Here is a 23,420-nt window from a genome sequence, read left to right on the forward strand (position 1 = left end):
TAAAGGGTGGTCTCGTCTGTATTGTAGTAAATAAAGCTTTGAAAAATTTTCCGGCTACTAGGGCTCCGGATTTTAGCAAACCAGCGCCACGGCTGGAAGCCAAATAAGGAAGGGAGAAAAAACACAGCGCTGAGCACAACATCCACTCCGTCGGAAACACATCGACGGGCCTGCCGTTCCTCAGCTCGTCGGGCAACCCGCCTTACCATACCAATTAGATCAGGAGGTTGCATTCTTGGCTCAAAAGCACACTTTGGGACAAGACTTAGGACTCGTTGAATATCGTCGGGAATAGTCACACCTTCGATGCCGTCAGATGCCGATTCTTCAGATGCCGAAGCATACTTTCACTATGGCCAATGCGATGGCGTACCCAAATTTCGCACTGGCCATTGCCGACATTGGCACACCCCACCCCCGAATTTGGCCCATCCTAAGCTCCAAAATTTCATCTTGAAATCGGACCAAAATCAATATCCTACCTCATTTGAATAAGCTGAATGAAATGGGGACCTCCAAACCTAGCTTCGGCCATTTCCAAATTTAGCCCACTCCCGAAATTTTACCTTTAGATTTGGACCAAAATCGACATCCAAGATAATTTCAATGTGCCCAATATGATCGTGACATCTATTTTTTTCCTTGTGAATGATCCCTGCACAGATGACCATAGTCCAACTTCAAACCATAGCAACTATTTCACGAATCAAAAGATGCTTCTTGTCAGAATCGGTGCGAATAAGGAGCATAACTTAACAACTGGTCAAAACTTGCGAACTGATTACTTAATCCGATTACACATAGACGGAAGCAACAGGTCAAGCCAAAAAGAAAAATCATGAAGACAGCAAAGTCATACTTGAACCAGGAATAGGTATCACTTGACCATTTGGTCTAACAGAAGCCAAAGGAAAAATCATGAAGATAGCAAAGTCATACTAGAAGCAGGAAAAATTCAGGGGGGCGCTTTGTTGACCTAAAGCGCGGAGAGGCGAAAGCCTTAAGTGCGGTGTTGCTGCTAGTGTCACTGATGTGTGGTTACGGTGTTAAGCTTCGCCTCTGAGTGTGGAACGCGACAGCGTCTTGCAACGCTGCCAGGGAGTCCACATAACGCCAGCGCCCGTTCGGCTCTATGTCTTGCTTGTCGGTAAATTAGTTTTTGAGAAAAGGAAATGTATCGGTCCCGCATATCTCGGTGGACACCTGAAACTCGCCTTAAGAGAAGGGAGGAAGATGGCAGTGAGCGAAGACACCGTATTCACTAGACGCGCCTTTGTTCATTCCAAACCATCGAGCTGGCATGGCGGAGTGGTTACTGTGCTTGTCTCGCACTCCGGAGACCGGCGTTCGCTTGAAAATTTCTACTCGGTTTTATTTATTTATCTGGTCTGACTAGAAAGCTTTACTGGGCTAATTGGTTAATTAAGCAATGAACTAAACTCAGTCCCACTTAAATGGAGCATCACTATACGATCCCTTTATTTGGTTGCATGGTTACTAGCCAAAGTGCAATTGGCCCCGTTTGAAATTCGCGCACTGTGACGTCATGACCATTTAGACCAGTTGAAAACCGTGACATTTCTGTCGACAACTTCTGCTTACAACGATGAGGCATTAAAGGCTTCCGCCTTAATAGGTATCACTTGACCATTCGGTCTAACAGGGCTCAACTCTCTCATTTTTTTTGCCCACGTGCTACGTTACCGTTGGCTACGTGTGCGCGTTTGTTTTTGCTATGCTAACCACAGGTGGAGTCGTACGGTTTTGACGCTGCTGCGTTCGAAAACAAGGTCTGTAGTTCGAGACGAAGAGCCCACAGCTCGCGAAGAAAAATGTCAAACTGAGAACTGTTCTGCTTGCGTCACAATCCAATCATAGGGTGTTACAGCCGCTTTTGTTCTGTGGTATGCCGTGGCCACTGAGTGCCTATACCAGCCAGCAAGGTGTCTCTAACGCCCGTGTGAGAGGTGTCAGATGTGACTTTCGGCTGATACCATGGTAGTTTGTACGAAATCGAATTCTTTTATGTTCCTGGCACCTGCTGCGAGATTGAACGCTTCGGCTGCTTTGTGTTGGCTGCACTGAGCGAAATGGTTTGAGAATGATTCGTGCACGTGGTGAAGAAACACTATGATCAGCGTGCACATGGCAGTGATTTAAACTATAAAGATGCTTCATATCCCCCCAAATGTTGAGCACTGCTTTCATAATACGCATATGAAGCCCTCTTCTTAAAAATACGAAGCGACTGCTGCCTGGAACGTTTGCTCTGTGTAGAGGTTACTGAGTACCAAAACTGGTGCTGAAGAAGGTTTTGGGCACAATGCGTTTTGCAGCTGTTATGGTGATATGATAAAAGCCAACTTGCTACAAAAACTCTCTTATTGCCCTTCTATCTGCTTTTCTAGTGCTAGGCACACAGTAGTCTTTAATGAGGTCAGTCGTTGTACTCAAATTCCCCTGGGTAATCTCTTGGAGCATGTGCTTGTTTGAAGGTTTCCTGTGACTGCAAGCGCACTAATCGCAATTTTTTTTTATCCTCTCGTGCCTTTCCATCGTTTCTCTCTTTATGATCACTCGATATTGTTTCGTTTGGTCTGCGCAGCCTTTACTGTGTTCGCAAAAATGCCAGTACTCTGTGTGTTTTTAAGGCAGGCCTAATTTTACTCGGAAAAAGCACTACAAAATATAGCACTCTTATGCCATTCATGTACAGCAGGCTAAAAGCTCATTCTCGGCTCGTACAAAGTTCAAACATGTCTCGTAGTTTATTTTAGCAACTTCTTGTGTCCTTATTGCCAGTCCTGTGTATTCGGATTTTCAACAAACAAATTATGGCTATGGGCTAAACATTTTCCCTTTTGTTCCTTTTCATGTAAGCAAACTTAATCTGCACAACTCTCTCACAAAGTATTGCTTGCAAACTCAGATGGTCAAGAACGCCTCCCAAATAAGGAGCTCTAACTATACCTATAGCTATTCAGCAAACAAGGCAATCGAAAGAGGTACTTGTTTTGGTATACATTACGGAAGCCAAACAGTAAATGAAACCAAAAAGCATAGGCGATGTTTATTTTTTAATATGTGGTGTTGATTAATTCGAGATTAATAGCTCGGTTATTTGACACTTAAAGGCAATTCATAGGAAAGCCAAAGAAAAACAACTATATGCCGCTGGTCCTATCCGTATCCGCGACCTTCGAATTTCGCGTCTTGTACTCTACCAACTGAACCAGTGCGACGGCTGCCCAGTCTGCTTCGCAAAATTTGGAGGTCGTGGGTTCGGGACCCACCGGCGGCATGTCTTTGTTTTTCTCTGCTTTCTTATGACTTATCCGAAGGCGATAAAATAATTACACTGTTAATCTCCAATTAATCAACACCACAAATTTAAAAAATTGGCAGAGGCTAAGCATAGTTAAGCCCGGAAATTGCGAAAACAACTTTATCCGTTTCTTCAGCCCGCATCCGCCGTGTCTACCGCCGCTCTGCGTAGACGGCTGTTGTTTTTGCACCTGAGAGATTTTGACGTCATAATGCCTATATATAGGAGAATTCTGCAGTACCTCTACCCAAGGCATCAGCGTTTCGCGGGTAACGGATGGCTTCTGCATCACTGTCCACGACACTCAGCGAATCAGTAACATCAGTCCCATCATCCACTGAAGAGCTCGCACGTTCTCGCCGAGCTGCATACTGGGCATGTTGCTTAGCGAGTCTTCTTTCACGCTCTTCCTCTGTCTCTGTAGCTCGCCGCTCTCTCTTACGCGCATTGCGACGAGCTTCCCTAGCGGTGGGCAGCATCGTCGCGAAGCAATGTTAAGCCGCTGGTGGTTGGCACAGCTACTGCTTACTAGCGACGTGAGTTGAGCCTAATCTCTTCGGCGTAACGCCACAATTGCGCTCGTAGCGGACAGCGCAGGAGTTAGGCGCCGGTGAAGGCACCGCCGCTTCCTCCGACGGCGCGAGATGGTCGCCCAGCACTTCGGCGTGACGTCACAACATCTGTTGCGCTCCTAGCGGAGAGCGCGGGATTTAGGCGCCGGTGAGGGCGCCGCCGCTTCCTCCGACAGCGCGAGATGGTCGCCCAGCTCTTAGGCGTTACGTCACGCATGACGACACACGGGGTTCATCTAAAGGTCATTAATGGCACCGCCGCGTCCCGGCAAAGGCTTGAAAGTGCAAGTAGTATTGCTTTCGCAATAAAACATCTCCTGCGCTCCTCGGCTTCCATGACTTTGGCTTCCTTCATGTACTCCTATAACTTTACCTCTCCGGCATAAAGACAGGTAGTTGCGCCTTTTGTTACGTCAACACCCTCAACTACAGGGCGACTCACGAGGCAAATACGAAGAAAGAAGAAACAACAAGTTGGTAGGCAGCGCTCGCAGTGCCTTCTTTCGTCGTTGTCGCGTGCGTTGCACTCAACTTCGAGACATTCGCGGACTTATATCTCCTGCCAAAAATCATGTAACTATGACGTCAATTTTTTGTTGTTTTTTTAATACGATGTCATTACTGAGTAGCATGCACTCTTCGAAGTGGGTGCTGGCTGCGCCCATGAGCCGGCATGTTTTCAAGGTATGGACTTCTATAATGCAATTTACGCTACCACTCTGCGTATTGCTTGGCAGCGCCGGGCCGTCGACACTTGCCCCATACTTTTTAAATACATGTTAAAGTACATTAACGGGGAATTTACGTAACCGCATTCAAACCTCGGTAAGTCTTCGAAGAATATGCTTTTGAGCATTCCTGGAGGGTTTCTCGGCCTACACCGGCCGAGGTCGGGGCAGATGCCGCGGTAGTGAAGCAATAATGCATACTATCAAGTTTCTATTTCTCTCGAATATTACGAGTACTTTCCTGGAAGGTGAAGAGCTTTTGCCCTCAACAAAGGGGCAGGTACCGCACCAAGACAGATATTCTCTTTCATTTCTGCGCTTCCATTACCACTCACTCGCATGCAACACACCGTTGCCTTCATTTTGCGTGAAATAGCCTGATCGCTTCTTCGCTTGCTAAGAGGAAGGGGGGAAAAATCTTCAAACACTTGCTCCTAACGATCCTCGGAACACTCATTCGTCGACAATTACAAGCGAAGTTTCGGCGGTCGGCGCTTTGAGGCGTGAAGGACGCAGAATAATACTGCTTAAGCGCACGAAATGACACCGCACTCTGCCCAGACTAATGGCGCATTCACACTGGCGAGTAGCGGAGGTAGCGCGACAGGTTTAAGCCGATTCGTTATGCTCCTTTCCGCTTTCGGAATGCTCCTTAAACATAACTAATTGACCGAAATCATTCGCAGGTCGTTTGCGACTCCCCAGTGCGAATGCGCTCTTATACTGTCAAACTACGCTTCCAAGGCGGGAGAAAATTTTTCCCTTGCCACTTCTTCCGCGTATGTCACCATGGAGGCATTTTATTTAGGTGGGAATGCTTCGGCACGCACTTATCGGTGCACATTTTTCGGGGTGACGCATGCACTTATCTTAAGTTGCTATTCAGTTCAGTAAAGCCAGATGTTTGGCAGATTTTGTTGGATTTTTTTACACGAGGGCACGGTCTTTGTGCCCTTTCGTGGATGGTAGTTCCTTATGACGTAACGCAAGCTATCGGGACGCAGCGAAACTCGCGGAAGGTTTCGAGAGATTGAAAGAAGCTCGAATTGATTGATTGATTAAAAACATTTTTATTAGTTCAGTATTCTCAGAACGTGTGGGTGGGCCGCCTAGTCCGGTAGTCCATTGGCTGCTGCTGCTGCGCTGGCCCTCCGCACCAGCGAGTGCTGACGGTCAGGATCATCGATAAGCACAATAGCCTCCCACTGCTCCTCCGAGTTTTTGTGGATTATTTCAAAATTTCGCACTCGCACTCGTCGTTGACAGACTCCCATGGATCCTTAGCTGGTGGTTAGTCATGGGCCCCATATGGAACACATGAGTTTCATTTGGTGATCATGACCAGAGAGAAGAAATACAAAATAAAAATTGCTGAGGCTCAGCTTGGCTAAGCCTGGGGAATGCGAAGCATATTAGTGGCTAGGCTTGGTAATACATGGCTTTCCTTGGTTGAATACTTGGTCATTTTAATACAACCACTGGAAGCCTTCGTCGTGGGGGAAGACAACGGCATGGCTACAGCGGAACGCCGACTAACCCCGAGACGCGCGTTGGGTGAGCGCCTGGATTGCCACGGAAGCCGCGTCTGCCTGCCCGGTGGAGCGAGCGTTTCACCTACACCGAGTGTGAACGCGCGTTCGAAATGCGCGGGAATGTGCGGGTGTGACGGCTAGGGGTCCCACGGCGAGTCTAGCCACCCTAGCGAGGTGGAGGCCGGCTCTCTCATCCGATGTCACGTGGTGTGACGTCACGGTGTCACGTGGCGTGACGGCTAGGGGTCCCACGGCGACGGCGCGAGGTGGAGGCCGGCTCTCTCATCCGATGTCACGTGGTGTGACGTCACGGTGTCACGTGGTGTGACGTCACGGTGTCACGTGGGGGTCCCACGGCGACGGCGTGAGTGGTAGCTCTAGCAATATGCTTCGCATAAAATTGCGCTCAGAAGTGCAAAAACGAAGTGCAACAAAACAAACATAATTTAAAAGTTTCTTCAGAGCGCATCTTGTACAATGAAGGTGGTTTCCAGAGGCGCCAAAGTGGCAATAATAATAGACCACATAACACATTGAAAAACATGTCACCACAAATGGTAAGTTTTTTCTCTCAAATTGCTGAACCCTTGTCTGCAAATGAGTGTTCCCGTTTTCCTCCTCCTGATATAGCCTGATGGCCACAGTGTACTTGTGATCGTTCCCTTTTTCATTTTGTATTTCTCTGTTAATAATTATTTTGCCTTCTTCACTGTTAAGCGGTAACCGCATGAGGCGATATTACTTCGCGATGCGTCGCGCGATGACGACGCCGTCGCCCACCGATGTCGCTGGCGCAAACCGCACGAAGCGACGGGACTCAGCGTCAGAGCGGCGCGTTTTCACTGTTGCTCGACTGCTGCTACTTCAGCGTTCAGTCATTTTGCGTTAATTAACGCGTCGAACAACGTTCCTAAGGCTCCATACAAGATAAAACACAATAAAAACATTGACAAAAATATATGTGGGCAGGTAGAAAAACAGCGAAAAGGACGCATTCACAAGAAGAAGTACTCAGGACAATTCCAGCGTTGTCCTGTGTACTTCTTCTCCTTGTGAATGCGTTCTTTTCGCTGGTTTTCTACTTACCATGCACCAACTGGCCCAACAAGCTACGCTTCAATATATGTGGGCAATAATTTTATTTTTGTCTAATACGCAAAGTCACATGACAGAAAAGTGCGCACATTTTTTCTTTCCTCCATGAGCGCGCGCTCTTTCCGTCTGCTGCCGGCCTCCCCCCACAGCGTCGTTGTGCGCCATGGAACGCCGACGGAAACTCGCATTGTTCAGAACCTGCCATGGTGAGGGGTACGTCGGCTGCTGCGGTGAAAAAAAAAAAAAGAAACGACTTTCGCGCACAAAACGGCTCGGAAGTTGCGCACCCGCAAGACCTAACGTCATTGGCTAGTCTCGCACGTAACTTCCGGGCGATGGGCGAAATTTTCTGCAAACCCAGAAACTGGGCGACGCGATGAGCGACAGTGGTTCGGCGGCCCTCAGGTCAACGCGCGATGCCATCGCGCGGCGTGTCGCCGCGAATTATCGCCTTATGCGGTTAGCGCTTTATATTCCAAATGTTCCTATTGTTTGTGATTTTGTTTATTTGCTCCCCCCTTATGTAACGCCCCGCCTTTGGGTCCTTAAGGGAAAATAAATGATGATTATTCTGATCAATATGACACATCTGAAGAAGAAAAAGTTTCTTCACTGTTTCAGTATTGTGAAGTGATAGTAAAGCGGAAATGGGTGTGTTTTTTTTTTTAGATTTTCATTGCACAAAAATCAAAACGTAACTAACCGCATGGATAGTTAGATTTCGGAATATTTACCTTGCGAAGCTGAGAATGCGACCAGAATGAAACTGAAGTTGATTCGATTACTAATAATGTTGGTGACAAAAAGGCAGCATGAAAATCTTATTTGCATTATTCTTATTTATAGGAATAAATACGACATACAGCCCTGGGCGCTTCAAAGTTGATTAGTCTGATAGCTCTTGTCTGCAATTTGATTACAGGAAAAGTATTGAGACAGGGCACTAATAAAATATGCGAGCTGTGATGGGAAGATACTGAATTTTAAGGATTGAAGGTGTTTGTTTCGAAATGTTTTCATACCTTTGGTAGTACATAGCACGAGTAAGACCACTTTTTGCTCGAGACATCGATGTTTATTTTCAATTTGAAAACTTTATAAAGCCTGACTTCTATAAAAATATGTGAACCTATGGCAACTCATTTATTCCTATAGGTAGGCGGCAGATCGATATTTCTTCAGGCTTATTCAATGAAATGAAAGCAACGTATTTTCTATTATCTTTATTTAATGACAGTATATGCAAGAAAAAGTTTCAGTGGATTGCAATTCACTATATATCATGAGCTCACTACACTCCAGAGATTTAGCAATCACCATCAGAGCCGTGTCATATGCGTACGAGATAGCATTTGATTTCTGAAAGGAATGAAAGATGGTTTGGTTTGGTTTGGTTTGGTTTGGTTTAGGGGGTTTAACGTCCCAAAGCGACTGAGGCTATGAGAGACGCCGTAGTGAAGGGCTCCAGAAATTTCGACCACCTGGGGTTCTTTAACGCGCACTGACATCGCACAGTACACGGGCCTCTAGAATTTCTCCTCCAAAGAAATTCTAGCCGCCGCGGCCGGGATCGAACCCGCGTCTTTTGGGTCAGCAGCCGAGCACCATAACCGCTGAGCCACCACGGCGGCTAGGAGGAATGAAAGAGTAGGTCTGAGCGCAGAGCCTTGTGGAATATCAATAAGAAATAGTTGCATGTCAATAATGCCCCTTTTGTAGCGGTTGAGTTGTAAAGTTATCAGAAATTACAAGGCCAAACCTCTGAACACATGTCCTTTGAGCTTTTTAGCCCGATTTTCGTGGTCGACAGTGTTTAATACCGTTTTTATATATGAGAATACGCGTACTTCTATGATATTCTGTTAGCGCGTGCTTAGTGATCCCGTATTTGTTTTTATTTTATTATTTATTTCATACTGCAGATCATTGTACAGATTCAAGCAGAACAAATACATATTAGATAACACAGATACACGGGCAACAAGTAAAATAAAAAGAAAAACTAAAAATAAAAAGGCATGCAGGATGACTATCCGCTTACATTTTATCGTGTCAGAGATTTCCACTCACTGATGGTACGCAGGAAAAAGGAAAATTTAGAAGTGTAAGTTCTAGCAAAGTACGGGGTAAGTGAACCGGGATGATGGTGACGTGTGATGCGTGTAGCTAAAAACGATAAATAGGGAGCAGGATCAAGGGCCAGTTTGTTATTTATGAGCAAGGAAAGAAATTCTCGTCGAATATTTTTTCTTCTTACCTCAAGAGGTTGGATACGGTTAGATTTCATTAGCTCAGACGGAGAATCAAAAGGTGAAAATTTAGAATAAATAAATGTTATGGCTTTTCTTTGGATTCTTTCAATTTTCTTAATATTGGTAGCAGTATAAGGATCCCACACTACTCATGCATATTCGAGCTTAGGCCTGATTAGTGAGTTAAACGCGAGAAGTTTAACCTGAGGGGGAGCTTTGAAAAGTTTATTGCTTAAAAAACAGAGTTTGCGAGTTTGGACAAAGTTGCTGTTGTGTCGGCTTTAATTCACGAAAATCAAATTTGTCAACGCCCGGAATATACGTATATTTGATTATAAAAATTAGAATACATTTACTCCTGAGTTTCTCGAATCATGTGTTAATGCAGCTTAAGTCCTAGATTGGCGTGTAATTACTGACGTCGGCAAAATTTTCATTTCTATATTTTACGCGATACCTTCGGACGTCGAAGAAACAATGAACTGGGGACGGACGCGGAATTAGAAGCTCGACATCTTCGCGCTAACGCACCAAGCTGAGGTCGAGGCGTCTCTGTAAATGCAGCCTGTATTAGTGTGGTGAAGGTTCTGGGTAGGGATATGTTGACCATTGCCATCAGTCCATGGTGCCATGTTCACCATCGGTCAGATCAGAGCGTTTAGCTGGACGAGCTATGCTGCCACTGAGCGCAGTGACTGGCACAGAAAGGCGTTTTTCGAAGCCGACAAGTTTCAAACGCAGCAATACGGCAGGTTCGTCGAAATTATTTTAAGAGTTCAAAGTGTGGCATGGCCTTCAGTCATTCGAACGGTGCTACGGGCACCAACACACTAGTATTTGCTCAGGTAAGGGAAGCTGGTTCTAAAACAGTATCGAAGACATCACAAACCGTGCTGAGTACACAACTGGGGCGGAGATGGGGCACATCGCTGGAACGACGGTATCTTCGAAGACAAAAAATGCTTCGAGATTCAGGGGCGAGTTTTCTGAGGGCCGACAGAAGACTGTGGCTTAATTACATTTACTGTATAGCACGTAGAGTGGCGCGTAGATCCGCCATATTGCTCTCTCAAGCATCTCAACCATAAGGGAAGCCGCCACTCTTACATGCACGAGGCGGACTTGGTGCAGTAGTTAGAGCGATTGCTGGCGCAATCCGCTTGATTGTGCCTGCCGAACTTGGTTTTTTCTAGGCAGATTACGGTCGCATTGAAGAACACAGCTTGCTCTTCTTCTCACAATACAGGCACAACATGTGTGAGCCTTCAACAAGGCAGGACAACGCTACTAGAAAAAGATATAAACTAAAGAATGCAAGAGACCGCGCAAGTGTTTCGGCGTAACGACGCTGGAAGGCGTTAGGAATGCCGTCAGGGCAGCGCAGTGATTCATCTTGAAATATCTGTTTTTTTGCTTTACATTATTTTATTTGCGTTGTAGTCGATGTAACGTTATTTCGTGTGCATGATAAAACCTTACCTCTGACGGATGCAATTTTATGGGTTTTTTTTTATCCATTACAGCAGCTTTATGACGAGAGTTACGTTCCATGGAAACGAAAACCCAAACTGTCCTGCTCTTATTCATTGCCCAGTAAACCGTCCTGCCTTTGCATTCTTACCTTTTTATTTCTCTTCCTTAACAAGCGCTATCCGTATTACTTGCGTCAACCAGACACGCTTTATTAGCTGCTGCAAGTTCTCGCTCAGTGCGCTACGGTGCGTCTGAAGGTAAACCATACCTCATTGGTTGAGCCGCGGAGTTCAACCTTTGACCCTGTGATAGTCAAAGGCCGACCGGTACCAATCGAAACGTCAGTCCTGAAATGCCGGCGTGTGCTTAAGGTACCCGGCTTTCCAGCAACGGCACGCCGAGAGTTAGAACCAAGCGTTGTGAAGTCTGGTGTTGGATTCTAGGTGATCTTGTTACTGGAACGAAAAAGCGCGAAAACACGGGACTACAGCTTTCTTAGATACTAGCAAATGATATCAGTGGTGTGTTGTGTTTTTTCTTGTGCATGATTTCTGTATTTAATGCTTACTCGCACGAAACACACCCAGTTGTAAGTCAGCGCTGTGTCTGGGCTCTTCCTTTCTGTAGTCCCATGTTTTCGCGCTGTTTCGTTCCAGTATCATGAACCAACTAGCCCAACAATCGTCCCTTTTGCAGTTGATTCTGTTAGTTCTGCTTCCATTTAGACGGCAAGTCATTTAACTATAAAGCTTCCATTCGTTGGAGTCTCGGCAGTTCCCTCTGAAATCAATTCTTCCTGCGCAGGTGCATGGAACACGGACATATGCTCCCTAAACGACTTCTTCAGAGTGGGAATAGTGCACGCTCTGCATCTGATGCGCAAGGAGGAGGCCCAGGCGAAGGGCATCGTGGTCGTATTCGACGTGGAAGGCCTCGCACCCTACCACGTGGTTCACTACACGCCTTCGGCTATCAGAAAGCTTTTTACGCTCACACAGGTGTGTAGAACGCTTCGAATTTCGTGATGGCAAAAAGTTCGCCACTGCGAGAACTTTTTCCAAGTTCAAAAACCCGCGAATTTGCCATCTCAGTTTTGTCCTGGATCTAACCGTTTCAAGTGCCATTTATCATTTAAGTTCAAAAGAAATATATTGTAATGTACACTTGCCGCAGTGAGACTGGAACAGCACAGCAGCACTGAAGACTGCGCTCCAACAAGGTGGCTGACTCGCACACAGCCACACACTCTGTCCTCCTGTCGACCGCTCGGCCATGAGCACACTGAATTACTCCTTCCATTGAAGCGGCGGCCTGACGCCGGCAACTAAAGGAAGATCAAGGGGGTAAAGTAATGTTGAGAAAAAACAGCGCAGGAACAGGGACACAGAAAAGAAGACGACGGGACAGGCGCTGTAAAGTAATGTGCCCTGTGGGGAAGCGCGGAGCATAGACTACGGTAAGGCTGGCAACAAAGCGGGTTGCAGCCTGTCCTAGTAAGGCTTCATGCGCACCACGTGGACAGCCTCAGTAGGATGGCGCCGCTGTGGTAATGGTCTTCCATCCCAGGGTAAAATTTTTTAGGTAACGCGGCGAAGACGGCGAACTACCTCGTGTGGACCGAAGTAGCGGCGCAGTAGCTTTTCGGAGTGCCTTCGATGGCGCACGGGTGTCCATGCCCATACAGAATCGCCGGGCTCTTACCCGACGTGTCGGAGTCAGACGTTATAGCGACCGGCGTCGAGGAGTCGAATTCGGCACATGGCGAGCTGGCGGGCTTTTTCAGCTCGCTGGACGAAGGTGTCCACGTCAGCATAGGCATCGGGGTCATTTTCGCCCTGATCAGAGTGTAGCATAACATCCACCATAGCAGTGACAAGACGCCGTAGACCAGTTGGAAAGGGGGAAGCCACTATATGGTGGCTTAAATACCATATCCACCCCCCCCCCCCCCCAAAAAAAAAAAGCAATTCATTAGGTAACGAACGGGAAATCCCGATAGGTTATTTTTTTATAGGCACATACAACATTTCTCACAAATTCTTGAAATATTTGGAACACTAATATCAAAAAAGCAGAATTCATGAGATCTACCCCCTCGTGATCAAGAAAACACTATGAAGATCTGCATGACGCAAGATATCTAGAAGAAAATAGCTAATAGAACAGGCGACCAAATATGTCAAAAAGGAAAAGGTGCAAAAATTTCCTAAGCATTATTTTGCGATTGCGTTTCTTTTGCGCTGCAAGTCTGAAGCTCTCGTAGTTATTGTTTGAGAATCTACGGCCTCGTTTCTGCGGTTTTCTCTCATCGTATGCACTCTTTAGGTGTAGTTAAACGTTATTACTATTAAAGCCAGCTCGAACATGTGTCAGCACTAAGTTCAATTCTGAGTCAATTATCGATTACGCTTATCAGTTCAATTTATGGAGTGCCCTTCGGCTTCGGGCAAAGCACTGCTTCATCTTGTTCTTACAACACGAGGAGACTTCTGGTAAACATAGTTAAACTTGCACTCCACCCTGAATGAAGCGCTCATGAAAATGTGCCCTTTCAGAGCGCAAAGCTGCATGAAGGTACCGCACGGGTACCTTTACGTTTATTTCCCTTGGTTTGGCTCAGTATAAAAGCTACTTCGACAAGTGCGGTCTAGGAGAGAAAGTCCAGAATAGAGGTACAGTACGGGCGTCTTGGTATAGTGGCATTGTATGAATGCTGCCAACACTATCGACATCCCGCTCCAAGAAAACAGGCGACGAAGGAGAAAGGCGGCAAGGTTCTCCAACGGTTTCCGGAGTTTAAAATGGCCGCCATAATGCCCAATATTCAAGCAGCGCAGGAGCAAACGCAAGCATGCCTGATACATTGTCACAAACCGTTTGCAGTGTGCCATGAATTTATGGTGTAATGACCAAGAAGTGCCCGCGCGGCAGCGGGACTGCTCTCGGCGAGCGCGTGCTTCCTGTTGGTGCTGTTGGAACCGCTGACTGTCGGTGAACGGCGTTCCGCGCTTATTGCTTTGTGCCGTGCTGTGTTTTGTGTTCTGTGCCCGAAAAATCCTTTACAAGTGGTGGAGGTGGACTCTGATCCCGTCATGGAGCTGAGAAACGGCACCGTTACCACCCAAATGCCGAGAGACACAGCACCGCCGCCACCGCCGCCGCCATCGGTACCACAGCACCCGTTATCTGCGCTGGCATGCCTCGGCAGCGGGACCCAGCTGTCTTCAGCGGTACCAGCGACAATGATGTGGAAGATTGGCTGGCGTCTTACGAGCGGGTAAGCACGCATAACCGCTGGGACGATACCATGAAGCTCAATAACGTCATATTCTACCTCGCTGACGTCGCCAACCTCTGGTTCCGAAATCATGAAGCGGACATCACCACCTGGTCGGCTTTCAAACCGAACTTCACGGAGGTATTTGGCCGTCCTGGTGTGCGCAAGCTCCGCGCTGAACAGCGCTTGCGAGAGCGGGCGCAGTAGCCGGGTGAGACGTTCACCAGCTACGTGGAAGACGTCGTAGACCTGGGCAACGCGTGAACTCTGATATGTCTGAGGCCGATAAGATCAGACACATTATGAAAGGCATCGACAAAGACGCTTTTCATATGCTTCTTGCCAGGCAGCCGGACACCGTTGCCTCCGTCATCAGCTTGTGCCAGAGCTACGAGGAGCTTCGCAAGCAATGCGTCCTCGCTCGTCGCCCTATACGACAGGCTGAGGTACTATCCGTTGATGCTGTGGTCGCTGGAGAGCCCCAGTGCATGCAGGGAGTGAAACGGTTTATCCGTGAAGAAGTTGCACGTCAACTCGCGCTCGTGAATGGTGCTCCAGCTCTGTCACCAGCACTTCCACCAGCCTTTCAGCAGACCATCCAGGCACAGGTTGCAGACGCCCTGCAGATCGCGGATGCCGTGCCACCCGTCCCTCAACGGGCAGTGGCTGCCTCGCTTACCTACGCCGCCGTACTGTCCCGCCCGTCTCCTCATCCCTCGGGCAATTTCTCCGACGCCACAGCAACTCCGCCGCCTTTGGCACCGCGACCTGTTCTGTCGTATCGGGTTCCCACCCCAACATCGTTGCCGCACATGGCGCCGGCCCCCCTTCCCTACGGTCGCCCATGGCGCACTCGCGACAACAGGCCCATTTGCTTTGCCTGTGGCATTGTCGGACATGTCGCTCGCTACTGCCGCCATCATACCTATTCCCTTACTGACGTCATGATGCCATCAGCATACGGACCTTACACGCAGCACTACCGCATGCAGCCTAGTTCGCCACCATCTTTGTTCGGAACTGACAGCCATTCCGCAACGCCGCACCGCTCCCACTCTCCGCGGCGCCGTTCCATCTCCCCGATGCGCCGCCGCGTCAGCCCCCAATGAAGCGGAAAACTAGTGAGCGCAGTTCCCAAGGCAAGAGCGGCGCCTTTGGCGAACTTTAAAAGGCCTCTGACGTCCCCCGCCAATGTCGTTGATGTAGTAGTAGATGGTGTTGTGACGTGTGCCTTGATTGACACCGGAGCAGCCGTATCAGTTATGGACGCCAAATTTGCCGCCGCATCAACGAAGTTCTAACGCCATTTCCTGATATTTTGCTCCGTACTGCTGACGCCAAGCAAATTCAGCCGCTTGCCGCTTGCACTGCACGAGTTGCTATTCAAGACGTCATCTACGCAATTGAGTTCGTGGTACTCTCCTCCTGCTCGCATGACGTCATTCTTGGGTGGGACTTTCTGTCGGAACACTCTGCTGCCGTCGACTGCGCCAGTGATGAAGTTACTCTCTCTGTGATACCCGACGACTGTAGAGCCAAAACCCCCGATTATCCGGACAAGCTTCTTCTTTCTCATGATGTCGAACTTCCTGCTTCCTCGTCAGTAGTAGTCTCCCTGTCCTGTGTCTCTCCAGCTGACCCACCCGACAGACCTGTACTCTTTACTCCCTCGGAATTGTTCGTTCGCCGCAGAAACCTACCGCTTCCCTTCGCTATCCTCACGGTGACCTCCGGAACAGCAACCATGCTCATCAGCAATCATATACCCTCTCTTTTAACTCTGCTTCGTGGTGAATGCATCGGCTGAACCCCTACAAGTCGTCGAGGACGTCGAGGCCGCTTCTACACCGTCGGTCGATGCTCTCACCTTGGCTCCCCCGTTACGCCGACCACCCTCTGATGCTCTGTACAGTGCCATCGATCGAGACCTTCATTGGACGTGCCGTGACCAGCTGTTCGCCCTTTTGTGCGAATTTAGTTTCGTCTTTCGATGCGTGCCAAACTCCACTCGGTCGTGCCTCCGCTGTTACACCTATCATCGATACTGGCACCCATCCTCCTCTGCGCCAGCGACCATATCGCGTGTCAGCTCCGGAGCGTCGAGTCATCACCGGGCAAGTGGACGACATGTTAGAGCGCGGGATTATACAGCCCCTGAAGAGCCCATGGTCTTCCCCGTTCGTTCTCGTTCGAAAGAAAGACGGCTCTATCCGATTTTGCATGGGTTACCGACGGCTGAACATTGTAACTCGGAAAGACGTTTATTCTCTGCCACGCATAGATGATGCCCTCGATTGCCTGCAAGGAGCAGAATTTTTTTCATCGCTCGATCTGAGATCTGGTTATTGGAAAATACCCATGGCCGAAGATGACCGCGAAAAAACCGCCTTCGTCACGCCTGATGGGTTATGTGAGTTTAACGTAATGCCATTTGGGCTTTGCAATGCCCCTGCAACATTCGAAAGAATGATGGATAATGTTCTCCGTGCCCTCCGCTGGAAGACGTGCCTCTGCTATCTTGACGACGTCGTCGTGTTTTCGGCCGACTTCTCGACTCATCTGACTCGTTTTCGCCAAGTGCTGACTTCCCTCAGCAACGCAGGGCTGCAATTAATTTTGAAAAAATGCCATTTCGGAGCTCGCCAACTGACCATCCTCGGCCACGTCGTCTCAAAAGAGGGCATCCTTCCGGATCCCACAAAACTTCATGGGGTAGCCGAGTTTCCGAAGCCGTCCACGCCCAAAGGACTGCGCAGTTTCATCGGCCTATGTTCATATTTTCGGCGCTTCATCCGGAATTTCGCCACCATCATTTCTCCTTTGACGCGACTTCAGTCCCAAAGTTCCTTGCCGTCATGGTGCTCCAAATGTGATGATGCTTTCGCTACACTACGCCGGCTCCTTACTTCAACCCCCATACTTCGCCACTACGACCCAAACGCTGCAGCGGAGATCCACACGGATGCTAGTGGCATCGGCATCGGCGCTGTGCTTGCACAACGGAAGCCTGGATTTCATGAATATGTTGTCGCCTATGCCAGCCGCACGTTGTCCAAAGCCGAGATCAATTACTCCGTGTCCGAAAAAGAATGTTTGGCCATTTTGTGGGCAATAACGAAATTTCGACCATATCTCTACGGCCGTCCATTCCACGTAGTCACCGACCACCTTGCTTTATGCTGGCTGTCGTCCTTGAAGGATCCATCAGGCCGACTTGGTCGTTGGACTCTGCGACTTCAGGAGTACGACATTCGAGTCATCTACCGTTCCGGACGCAAGCACTCTGACGCCGACGCCCTCTCCCGGTCACCGCTACTTGCCGCCGATGCGACCCTCTCTAGCATTGACCCCGTGCTCTCTTCGTTACGCCCTCCAAACACCAGCCCCCTTCCGCTCCCTTCGTCGTCAAGCCCGCCACTTCACTCTGCAAGGCGGCCTTCTTTATTGCCGGAATTACATGCCAGATGGTCGAAGATGGCTACTTGTCATACCTCGCCACTTACACACTGAAGTCTGCGCATCTTTTCATGCCGAACCCCAGAACGCTCATGCTGGTCTCTTAAAAACATACACGCGACTTCGGCACCGGTACTACTGGCGCGGAATGTACACCTTTCTACGAAAATACATTCGCTCATGCCTCGACTGCCAACGCCGGAAGTCCCCATCGCAGCGCCTCTCTGGACCATTGCAGCTTTTACCTTGCCCTGCACGTCCGTTTTATCGTGTTGGCATCGACCTTTATGGGCCTCTGCCGCCTTCTACTTCTGGTCACCGTTGGATTGTCGTCACCGTCGACCATCTTACGCGCTATGCCGAGACGTCCGCTCTTTCGGCGGCTACAGCCAGGGTCGTAGCTTTTTTCATTCTGCGCAATCTGGTTCTGCGCCACGGTGCTCCTCGCGAGCTTCTAGCGACCGTGGCCGCGTATTTTTATCAGATGTTGTCCAGGCGCTTCCACAAGAATGCCGCGTAGTTCGCCGAATAAGCACGTCGTACTATCCTCAGACGAATGGGCTGACCGAAAGTTTAACCGGACGCTCGGTGACATGCTCACCATGTATGTCACTCCCGACCACTCCAACTGGGACCTCGTACTCCCATTTGTGACATAAGTCTGTAATACCGCCGTCCAGTCTACTACTGGGTTTTCGCCATTCTTCCTTCTTTATGGACGCGAACCTACCTGCCTGCTTGACACCATCCTCCCCTACCATTCTGATGCCTCTGACTGCTCGCCTGCTTCTGAAATAGCCCAGTATGCCGAAGAATGCCGCCTACCAGCCCGATCTCTCACGTGCCACGATCAACATCTTCAGAAAGAACGTCCCGATTCAGGTCAACCCTTTACCCACCTACCTGCCGGTTCCCTCGTTTGGCTATCGGTCCTCCGGGCCTGTCATCTAAGTTCCTCACCAAATATCACGGCCCCTACCGTGTTGTCTGCCAGAGTTCCCCCGTGAACTACGCTGTGGAACCGTTGACACCCCCCTCTGACCACCGCCGCCGTGGCCGTGAAACCGTTCACATCAGCCGTCTCAAGCCATATCACGAACCCGTGATGTGTACCACGCCGTGAGTCGCCAGGATGGCTCCTCCTTTGCCGGGGGCCATTGTAATGACGAAGAAGTGCCCGCGCGGCAGCGGGACTGCTCTTGGCGAGCGCGTGCTTCCTGTTGGTGCTGTTGAAACCGCTGACTGTCGGTGAACGCCGTTCCGCGCTTATTGCTTTGTGCCGTGCTGTGTTTTGTGTTCTGTGCCCGGAAAACCCTTTACAATGGTAATAACAGCAGCAAATGGGAAAAATACCTGATTTGTTACTTTTTCACTATACCTGCCATATCTACAGTAACAAAATCATGAGCGAAAAATTGAGCATTGCACGTTCCGCACTAGAGCGCAAATGTTCAATCATCGCTGCCTGAAAAAGGTCGCGCGAGAAAATCTTGAGTTATAATTGTTCCTTTCTAGATTAATCCGACTTGCACCCCAATTTGAGCTTGAGATATAGCGCCACATTCTCAAACCACGAATTCATTCGGGAATGAAATCCACAAATCAGCCAACCTACGCATTTGGAGCGTACCATGAATTTTCTGCCAGACATGGCCTCTACATGGCTATAGTCCTGATATCGCCCAAGGCGTACTTTTGCACTGACCATGACGTTTTTCTAGCCCATCGTTGATGTCTCCTGTACTCAGGGCCAACAGCTCTGCTGCCTTCATTGCTAGGACATGTAAGAACACAAAGCGGCAGCCTACCAGAGGAAGCTATTTCAAAAAATTTTTCCTCTATGGTTGCACATTTTACTGTCGCGATAAACTTTCGTGTAAGCGGGCGCTGCAGTTCGCTGAATCAGCTCTTGGGGCAACAATGCCCTACCTCCCGTTATCCGAGTCATGATGGAAGCAGTTAATTCTTGGTAGGCTAAATTGTACAATAATGTTTTGTGTCCCTGTGGATGGCAGGTGTTTCGTTGCTCGCGTCAATCCATTTTCTTTCATTGTAGGACAGTTGCTAGCATCAAATCATTCTTCTTCATTACAGGAATGCTGTTCGTTGTCAATCAAGAAAGTCTACGTCACCAACAACCCGGCAATATTTGACGTCTTCTTTGCTCTTGCCAGGCCCTTCATGAAAACTAAGCTGGCGAAAAGGGTGAGACTCTTGACTTTCACTTCCTTGGTTCTTGTTTTTGTTAGCTGTACAAGCAAATTGAGGTTCGGCAGGAAGAAATGTTTTGTGCTGTGAGTATGTCGTTTAACTTGTGAAGGAAAAGGAGAGTCATTCGCTGCCATTTTTGATTTGGTCCCATGGGCTGTGTGTCCGGCTGAATTTATAGTTATTATGAACTGCGTGGGGGACTCCCAGTGAAACATTCAGGGCGTGGAAGTCGGCAGTTAGATAACTGGCTTTTGTGGCAATATATGGCTAAGGCGCTGCGCTTTCAGGTTTAATGTTTCCCAGAATTTGGGAGGAAGGGAGGGAGGGAGGGAGGGCGCTAAAAATCCGCAAGTGGTTTTAGAGCTAAATTAAGACTTAAAGTATGGTTATTCTTGAAAATTTCCATATATCGAGTGCTTCCCGGTCATTCATTTCCAGGAAAAGGAAGTTTTCATTAGGTGGTGTTTTTGTACGGAGCACATGATGCTCTAGTCTTTGCTGATTAATACATGAACAGTGCAGAATTGGCAAGTTCCACAAAAACCCCTATACCATACTGGATTTTTTTTTACTGTTCAAGAAATACGAGTCCCATTAAACTGCAGGCGTCTGTCTCTGCGTGGCTGTTGAATGAAACCTCAAGCGCCTGCGCCGAGTTGAGCACGACCACCGGCGCGCGAAGAGAGGCACGAGAAAAAAAAATCTGCATTGGCGGAGCCTAAGAGCCGTGAGGATAGTGTGGCGGCAGGTGCCGCCTTGCTCGGTATTCTTTTTCTTTGTATCTCTCTAGGAAATCTTAAAATTTACCGATGTGGGCTCAGCGACGCCCTCAAGCGATCGGCGAGGGCGCAGAGAAGGAAAGGCCAGAATTTCTTCTCTCGAAAATCAGATCGGCAGTCTTGCTCTATGACTACAGCGCCAATATTCATGGCACGTAAATTCGGGCCCGCATTAGTGCTCCACTTTCAACATCTTGCTCCCCTCACTGTCGGTTCCAGGTGCGAATAAGACGATCCATTGGTGTCAAGCTTCTTGAGATCAAGAATACACAGGAGAGAATAAAAATTTGGAAAAAGATTCCAGGTATAATTCTAGTCCCTGTGTGGCGCAGATAGCGGCCACCTTTTCGCACTTCGTAAGTTGATATAAGACAAGTAGCTCCTAAAAGATGGCAGTGCATTAAAGCCACTGTTTATTTCGACTAAACCCGACAAAAATTCTTTTCCAAAACATCTCTCAGTCGTCCCCGAAGTGACATATCTGATAAGATTAAGTGAGCCGAGGACTCATCAAATTCCAGCTAAAAAAAATTTATCATGCCAGCTAAGCAAAAATTCCTTCACAAAGTTGCTGCGGGATTTGTATCACCAATGTCGGACACAAGAAACACCGCTAGAACCGGATAAATAAAGTGATATACTGGAGCTTTCTGTCTCACGTCCTCTCTGTCCTATTCCGTATTCCAGATCGTAAACCAATTGACCCATATTCTTGTCCTCCTGCTGCTGTCTAGCGGTATTGTGCTTTTGGCGACCCGTTCCTTTCAGATTAGCATGGTTGGTCACGATTGGAGCAAACTGCGTGGACACGTGCCGGACGACCTGATTCCACAGAAGCATGGAGGTACGCACGAGAGTTACGACTACGACGCCATAGAGGAGGAGCTAAGGGCAGAAGAGGGGTTCTTCCAGCAGCTGAACCCCTGAGGCCATCGCAAGACGACTGAAAGCGCCGTTTAAAAGTCCAGCGTGCTTGGGCCTCAAGATCTTTTATAGAATTTTTGTTCACCCCGTCAGCAGAAACTATACTTCGCGCATTGATTCTTTTTGAGAATAGCAGACTCGACAGCACTACGTCGCAGCCCACCTGGGACTAGAGCGATAAAAATCGCATGATCGAACAGCTAAAGTGCAGCCTGTAAAGCAGCTTAATTATGCAGGCACACTGCACAGCCACCCATTGGTAATTAGGCTATCGGGCGAGGTAAAAGCGCTCCAGGTATACTGCTGGTCATATAGGGTTTTTCAGGAAATTTGAGCAAGGGGTTTAAAATGAGTTGTAACCTCAGCTGCGTGAAATCAACGACTTATTGTCTGCGGTCAAGTGGCGCTCCTCAGAGTGTACTGAATTTCCGGCTAATGAGTTAAGTAAGAAAAAAGATTTATGCTACATTTGTACTGTTCTTTTTACGTCCAACTCCATTTTAATAAGTCGCAGAGATATTCAGAAACAAACGACAGAGATTTTTGTGGCAACGTAACTCCTACAGCGTGCTCCTTTTGCACGGCATTTAAAGGAAGTTCGCGAAATAATAATTAAGGAAAAACAAGTGACTTCTCGTGCGCTACCCCGCTGCCGAGCTCCTTACTGTTTTTTCAAGGAACGAAACGCACGCTCTGTCCGTGCTCAAGTAAGGGTGGTGGTGGGGGTGGAAAACATATGTTCAAGGCTATTTACAGGATAAAGCGGGGAATGAGGTTTAGCGCCAGCCCCTTACAAATTCTAGGAGGGCTCCCTGAAGTTGAAGTTGAACTTTATTTCTCGCTCTTGGTGGCACACGTATCACTGGGAGGGAAAAGACGCAGGGAAAAAGCTGCTTGAATGCAAATGCATCTTAAGAGGCACCCTACGCCCACATTGCTGAGGCAACGTATTGCGTCACTCCGGGACCGCTTTCGCTTCTGCGGCAGCTCAAACCCTAGCCGCGAAAGTTCTTTGGCTCTTTAAGGTAGAGCATCCCCCTGCGAAAGGGCTAAGCAAAGGTTGCCTACCTTTGATTAGCCCTTTCGCAGGGGGATGCGTTGGCTCCTTCACTAATATATCAATTTTGTGGCAGGCGCTCTGTTCAATGGACTGATCAATTGTACAAAAAAAAATGAAGGCTACTTTGAGCTACACGACTGCACTGCTTTTTCTTCTTTTTCGTTTTGTCTGTGTGATGGCTCAATAAAGGCTACGCTGAAATGGCTTTCGGTGACCTACCTATCACTCCTCTCTGATCACAGACCACGCTTTCAATATTTTGTACGGGTGTGGTGACGCACCTAGAAGGCTGTGGAAGGCTGGGCCGCTCACTTTGAGACTGTTAAAAAAATAAAATTGATTTTGGAGGAAAGAAAATGACGCAGCAATAGTCTCGCATTTCCGTGGGCACCCGAACCGCGCCGTAAGCGAAGGCAGGAAGGTAGGAGTGAAAGAAGAAAGAGAGAAAGAGGTGCCGTAGCGGAGGTCTCCGGAATAAATTCGAACACCTGGAGGTCTTTAACGTGCACGGACATTGCACGCTACGCGCGACACCGCAATACTCTGGCAAAACAGCGCAGCAATACACAACCGCTGCGCTTCTGCCCGGCCTCCGTATTGGCGGTTGCCCTGGACAACAGCGCGCCGGCGCAAAGCTCTCCTCTCGTGCGAGCGAGAGTTTGTCTACAGTGACCAGTTCGCTGTAGTTTGTCCGCGGTGTCGTCTGCCATTTCCTCCGTCGTGAAAACGTTCGCCG

The 23,420-nt window shown here is 48.5% G+C and overlaps 1 protein-coding gene across 1 annotated transcript in view; it reads left to right on the forward strand.

Annotated features, from left to right (window-relative positions):
• The window catches only part of LOC149369670 (alpha-tocopherol transfer protein-like), a 129,048-nt gene extending 107,421 nt beyond the window's left edge, over positions 1-21,627 (forward strand). Inside the window, exons 6-8 of the mRNA XM_089576102.1 lie at positions 11,782-11,975; positions 19,805-19,915; positions 21,469-21,627. Coding sequence (XP_089432228.1) covers positions 11,782-11,975; positions 19,805-19,915; positions 21,469-21,627 — 464 coding nt within the window. The remainder of the gene's footprint in view (positions 1-11,781; positions 11,976-19,804; positions 19,916-21,468) is intronic.
• Positions 21,628-23,420: the final 1,793 nt, after the last annotated feature.

This window comes from Amblyomma mixtum, chromosome 1 (assembly GCF_055824585.1).
Source record: "Amblyomma mixtum isolate Tamu chromosome 1, ASM5582458v1, whole genome shotgun sequence".
NCBI lineage: Eukaryota > Metazoa > Arthropoda > Arachnida > Ixodida > Ixodidae > Amblyomma > Amblyomma mixtum.